Raw genomic sequence first — 7,239 nt, 5'->3', positions numbered from 1 at the left:
ATAATAATTATTATTATACAAATTATAAAAATAAATTCTAAAAAAAATTATCGGAAAAATGAGAGTAAAATATTTTCATTATTCATAATAATAATAATATAACAAAAGTTATATAGAATATACTGAAAATTAAACATATGACATATCTTGCATCAGTTGAAGTTTAAAATTCAGACAATCGGTGATCCTTAAAATATACATAAAATAATTTTAAAAATTCAGATAGCTTGTCATTTTACTAGAAAATAATTGTTTCTCTGTAATAAATTTATCTTAAATAAAAACATTAGTGTAGTAATATTCTGGACACAGCTACATTCTAATTCTGATATCGTCTAATATAGAATATGAAATATATATATTAATGCATATAAATAAAAATAAAAAAATAAAATTTTATTTTTTTAAATTATTTAATTACACGTATTGCATACTTGTAGGGGCCGGATTCTTATATAAGCTAAAAAGCTGCAGTTTAGGGCCTCGTGTTATGAATCTATAGCTTAGAGCTTCACATTTTTACATGTATAATTATTTGATGGAGGAAGAAGGGCCTGTTATATGTTATGTTATAGCTTAGGGACACAACAGGTCTAAGTCCAGCCCTGCGTACATTATCAAAGTTTGTGTTTGTTTAGCGGGGAACAAAAGTTACGTAAAGTATAATAAAACACGGTAGAAAATATTTATATCAAAATTCTCTAAAATTATCTTGAAATTTAAATGAATGGCTTAATTGTTTAATAGCAAACAATTAAAAGATAATAAATAATTGAATGTGTAAGAAGAAAATAAGTACACTTTCTTTATCGTGACAGTTTTTAATAAAATAAAATAATGTAAAATGTAAAAATGCCTTTTGAAAAATATAACAATAATCAGATACCTTTCTATCAAAGGTAATTATTGTTTTGTTTTGTTTTTTTTAATAAATAGACCCTCTTTTAAGATAAAAAAAGGGTCTATTTATAAAAACTTATAAGTGCAGAGTAATTGATCTGGCAGAGACGATAAATGAATGTGTTTATTACGGACCTTATGGACCTTAGATAAAAGAATTTTTGCAATTTTATCTTAAATGCCGACTTATTCATAATATGAATAGAAAAATCTAAAAATTTACATTTATGATTGTTAAAACCGATTACATTTGTTTGTATTTACATAAATACATAGACATCAAAACAACAATTTATTTACAACAAATATCACTTATTTTCTCATGATTTTTTTAATGATGATGGTTTTTAAATCTACTTTAAATAAATTTTTTATGAGGTTGTTTATAAAATTTTGTATACAATATTTACAATAATACAATTTTCGATAGGATATTTAACTTTCACTGCGACAATTTTCAATTTAATTATTAAATAAGACAGAAATACATATACAGTATACTTATATAATGCCTATTCCTGACTTAAGTTAAAATTACTTTAAAGTGTTTATTTAACTGTTTAAATTTTTAAAGAAAAATCTGACAATTTCTTAAATAAACTAAAAATCTTTGATTTTAGTTAATTAATTTATTTATTGATTTAAAAAAAAAAATAATTAACAGAAAATCTATTTCTAGACAGTCTACCATCGGTAAACTATTTCTTCAACTTGTCTTCGCAAATAGCCTATTATTTACAAGTCTTTCGTCATTATAAATATTAATACCATAATCTACAGCACATTTTCTACAAGCCTCTCGCCAGACATCGCTGTTTCTCGAAGATTATCCCAATATAAATGGTGGTAAAGGTCCTACAAAACGTGTCCTTAGTCTTATAGCTGGTTTTGGCTTGCTCTCGGGAACCATTACTCTATTTCTTATGACATGATATCCAGTTTTATCTGCTTTATATTCAACAACATGTAAAACACCCGAAAGATCTACATGGCCATAACGCCCCCTGATGATACCGTCCGAAGTTCTCTCTTCTCTTCTAAATGATTGGTTTGGTCCCGAACCAGTGTCGTAACCAAACTTATATGTTCCTGGACCATCATAATCGCGAATATAATAATTTGCTCTGGTTCCAGCAGGAATTGGCACTTCTCTTCCATAACCCCAGGGCACTGTACTTACTGTAGTAGCTGCTGATATGAAGAAAACGAACTGTAAATAATAATAAAAAAAACAAATTATTAATCAAAATTGATTTTTTATTTATAATACACAAACTTAATTTTTAACTAAAAGTATAAATTCTTAAATATAAATTCATTAAATTGATTACTCATCAACCAAAAAGTTACTTTTACTACTTTGCACTAATTAATAACGTTTTAGACTTATTTAAATAATAGATTTAAGTTAATCTAGATTTTTTAAATAAAATTTTGTACACCTAGATAATAAAAAGTAAGAAATAAATATATCTTAATAAAATAAAATTTTAAGAAAAAATTATAATTTTACATAAATAAAATAAATGATTATAATATTTTAATTTTAAGAAAAAGTAAAGAAATCAATAATAATAATTAAAATAGAAAAATCCAACATTGTAAACATCATGATCTTTTTTTTTATATCTGCTCTTTTAATGCAACTAAAGCTGAATTAAAAGTAAAATAAATATAATTTCGAATAAACAAAATCAAATATTTAAAGAAATACCGTAATAAAATAATCTATTATTAAAGGAAACTTTTAAAAAATATCTCTAAAATATCTAATTTACGTTTTTAAATAATTTTCGTAATAAAATATTATTTAACAGAGAAAACGAATTTATAGTTTAGATTATATAGGACAGCTATTATTTAGATAAGCACGCATTGTGTAAGTTTGGTAAGGTAACCGTTAAGATAAAGCTAAGGACTACTGTTCTGTGTCTAACACAATATATGCCTTATAACATAACTAATTCTTTCCATGATATAATGCCAAAAAATTTCTCATATATTTATAAAAGTCCGTAAAATAATACACACGTTTTAAAAGTTAATTTTATAAATTAGCAAGCTCCAATATTAAAATAACCATTATGAACTTTTCTCGATGTCATGTTAATAAATAAATGTCTTAAATTAATATACAACTTATCTAAAATTCACTCAATGATATATAATACCAGCCATACCATAAAATTTTACGTAGATTTATATATATATAGACTTTTTTTACTATCATCTGATCGAATTTAATTTCAAATTAAATAAAGGTTTTATATATTTCAGTATAATTTAGTAATTTATAAAATCTTATTACATAAATCACGATACAAAAACATCAAAAGAAAGAAGTTACTTTCAGTAATTTTTATTTATAAATTTTTCCCTTAGTACCAATCCTTTAAGAAAGAAATTTAAAATGCGATTAAATCGTCTTTATCTTCTTTAAAACATGCGATAATGCGGTCCAAATATGCAGTAGAATTTTAATAATTTTTATTCTTTAAGGTAATTCAAATCAAATCTAATTCTACTCTTCTTAAAATACGTTATTACACGAAGAGTTTAAATTGTTTTAATCATCTATCGAAACAAAATATAAATCATCATCTCCCTTACAATATTATTAATTATTCTTAATATTTAATCGGATTAAATGGATTAAATCGAATTAATGGATGAAAATTTCAGAACAATTGAATAAAAATTAAATTGTTCTGAAAGTAAGTTATAATGAATAATAAACATGTACACACATTTTTAAAAGTGTATTCATTAATTGCTTACTTTTAACAACAAAGTAAAACAATTTTTATTTATGAAAAGAATAGTTAATATCAGATACAATGTTAAATAATGATAGAATGATAGTTAATATCAGATAGAATGTTAAATATAAGAATAAAAGTTTAATATTAGATTATTTAATATTAAACTTTTATTCTTATATTCTTGTTAAATTCTTTTAAATTTCTTATTATACTTTAGAAATATATTTGCTAAGTAAGTCAGTAGTAATTTTACTTACAAAAATTTTGTAATCATTTATTCTAAATAACATTGCTTAATCTTTTTCGTAATTTTTTTCATAAATTGCACAAGTTAATATTAATAAATTGCACAAGTCAAATCCACTAATGTACACTCTTAAGAGTGTACACTAGTGGATACTTCAATCTTAATATTAAAATCACTAACAATAACATTTCTTGAAATCATATTTTAATTAAATTATAGCAAAATTTAGAAAGTCTAATACAATTTAAAACAATATTCTTCTCTATCAATTTATGATTTCTTTCTTTAAAATGTCTACAAATTCTATATAAAATTTGTAATCTTCAATAAATTTTTTTTAGTCAAGAGTCCAGCTATAAATTCCTTTCATAATTGCTAATTTTAAATAATATTTTAAGTATTTAACATAATAATTTGTTTTTATATATTCCTACTTTACTCTTCTCTACGTTAGATCACTCATTGCTAACGCTGTCTTAAATAAGAATTTAATAAATTAAACAAAATCTGAGCGAAATCTCGATAAATTCCGAATAATTTTTTGAGTCGATTATACTTGTACACATTACTTAGTTAAAATATTACAAATTAATCAACCTTTTCCTGAATTTAAGTCTAATTTAGTAGGCATCGTTTATATTTAAAAAGAAATTAAATTTCTTTGAAAATAGAAAAATAAATTGTGATTTATACAATAAATTTCAGAGATATACTACTGTTAATATAATTTATTATTTAAATTTTTATTTATATTATATATAAACAAATTACTGGAAAAAAAGATTTTATCTATAAATTTAATAGTTAAAAACATGCCTTGATTGAACTAAGAGAACATTATAAAATTTATAATAATAATAATAATAGAGCTAGATTTTCCTTAGATTCTATTTATGAATTCATAAGCAGCTATATTTTTCTCAGGAATGTTTCTTGTTATTCATCTCTATGAACATCTATTAGGTGTTTCTTTCTTTAATTTTTTATTTCTTTAACGTAAATTAATAAACATATTTAACATTTCTCTCAATAAAATATGATATAAAACCTCACATAATAGCTTTAGTATACAAATAATATACTCGAACAATGAAAAATAAGTGTTTTAAATGTACCAGTTATAACTGCTGGTTATTTTTAAAAAAAAAATCAATAATTTTTTTATATTCATTTAAAGAACAATTATTTTTTGCATTTTAATTTACTTTAGCTTTTCATTTTTAATTGTGTAAATTCAATTAAGCCAAAATATTAGTACTGTAGCTTCTGTTAATATCTTTAAATATCCTATTTAATTTTACAGAAAATTCAATTATTATCATTGTTTAATCAACATAGAACAGTTTAGGTAAATATTAAAATAAACTTTTTTAACTAAATATTTGTTTTTGATACTTTAATTTTCATTTTTAAAATTCTTCTTTCAGATTTTTGCTGAATCTATATTAATTTTTTAAAACATTACCGACATTTTTAGAATAATTTGTAACCTTAATTTAAGATCTAAAAAGGCATTTTACTATTAATTTATTAAATATAAACATCAAAAATAAATAAAGTTAGTCTATAATAGCGTGTTTTAAAATGATATTGGTTTATTAACAAATAAAATTTAGTTTTTATTACAATATAATTCAATTTAACTATTGTAAATTTTTAAAAATTTAAATTTATTTTCATTTATTCTAATTTATAAACTAAATCTAAATTTTACTGAAATTTGGCAAATGACGAGTATATTCAAATACGCTGATGTCCTATAAGACTTTCTCTTATTAAATAAACAAATATGGCGAAATTTATGAATCAAATTTTAAATATTTAAAGTTATATATAAGCCTAGAATTACGTAAAAATATTTAAAAACTGTATAATTTGCATATTGATGGTTAAAAACGTGGAGTTTTATACGATAAAAATCGATTTATTTCTATGATATAATTTAATTTGTGGGGAAATGATACGAATGGCATTCATAAATAAGTAGCTTTTTAAAAATAATTTCAAACAAATATTTTATGTTGATAAAACAGTGTGACGTTTCACTGTTCCATACATTACACCACTAGTATTATGACTTTCATTTTCCATGCCGGAAACTAAAGATGTAAAGAAGAATTTATGCCGACTTTTAATATCTTTTTATCAGCATTATTTTTAAGAAATAGCATTAAAAAAATGTCTTTCAATTTCAAATTTTTAACATTTCTAATACAAGAAAATAGATTAATAACTTGTTTAGATTGTCCTTACCAATTCATAACCCATATTGATTTAACGTCTTGATATCCGTTAATTTATTTATTAACTTTCGTTCATTTATCGATACCATTTCCTATATTTAATATCTGAAAAATGAAATATAATAAGATAAGATTTCAATAATTTCGCATCAAAATTGTCGTGAAAGAAATAGAAAACGGCGATTAATGTAAATTTAGAGATCTGTACGATTTAAATTCGGTTTTTAATATTTAAATTGTATAATTTTATTAATCTTAATATGACCGATTGATAAGTTAAAAATGTATTTAATTATACTAATTATCATTTATTTTAATTAAATTATATTTTAAATGTAACCAATTAATACATTTATGAATTAAAATAACTAATCAATTCGGCGTTGTGAAGAGTGCACATTATTTTGTCAACGAGATATATTAAAATCAACTGATCGCTATAAACAACTAATCTAGATAAAAACACAGAGAAAGGAGATAAGAATGTACTCACCTGTATATAATCCATCATTGAACAGTTATTTAGAGACGAGTGAAGTAGTTGGGTGCGATACCGTCGAGTGTGCCACTTGGTGCCGGAAAGTTTTTATAAGGCGAACAGGGGTCACACCATTAACCCTCACGTGACTGGCCTCAGACAACGTCACTTCCTTCAGGCCCATCGTCCAAATGACGGGGTTAGCCAACCCGAGGGTCCATGTTCTCCAACTATCTGTGGTCGGTCAGGGGCACAGTTCCCACGCAGCCCAGTAACACAGACTTTGACGAATTTATCCACCGATGATGTCGCCGTCTTGTCGGCCAACCAGTGCGTGAGAAGTTGGCGTTCTTAAAACATCGCTCTTTATGAAGTCCCTCATGGACAGTACCGGTAGTTTATGAAGTTCCTTACAGAAAGACCTTCGTCGGATGAACTTGTATAAAGTGACCATTGTTAGTAGCGTTAATAACTCTATCATACCGGCTCTTAATGTTCTCGTTTTCCGAGCAAGGCTAGGTTAAAGTTCATTTTTACCTTCGTTAGCTCTTCGATAGAAAAATTATCACGTTTCGTCTATCGAGAAAATACGATAGGATTTTTTTTGTA

The 7,239-nt window shown here is 24.1% G+C and overlaps 1 protein-coding gene across 2 annotated transcripts; it reads right to left on the bottom strand.

Annotated features, from left to right (window-relative positions):
- Positions 1 to 1,006: 1,006 nt before the first annotated feature.
- Positions 1,007 to 7,239, bottom strand: LOC136974807 (cuticle protein 14-like). 2 transcript variants are annotated; one of them, XM_067269753.1, is made up of 3 exons: positions 6,646 to 7,239; positions 6,163 to 6,257; positions 1,007 to 2,110 (listed from the first exon to the last, which is right to left on the bottom strand). In XM_067269753.1, the coding sequence occupies exons 2-3, from the start codon at positions 6,175 to 6,177 to the stop codon at positions 1,727 to 1,729; spliced, it is 399 nt and encodes a 132-aa protein (XP_067125854.1). In that variant the 5' UTR covers positions 6,178 to 6,257; positions 6,646 to 7,239; the 3' UTR covers positions 1,007 to 1,726. The 2 variants fall into 2 exon arrangements, with proteins under 2 accessions (XP_067125854.1, XP_067125855.1); XM_067269754.1 differs by lacking the exon at positions 6,646 to 7,239 and adding an exon at positions 6,503 to 6,579.

Source organism: Centruroides vittatus, unplaced genomic scaffold (assembly GCF_030686945.1).
Source record: "Centruroides vittatus isolate TY-2023 unplaced genomic scaffold, ASM3068694v2 contig_357, whole genome shotgun sequence".
NCBI classification, from domain to species: Eukaryota; Metazoa; Arthropoda; class Arachnida; order Scorpiones; family Buthidae; genus Centruroides; species Centruroides vittatus.
This window is presented reverse-complemented; position numbering and strand designations above follow the sequence as displayed.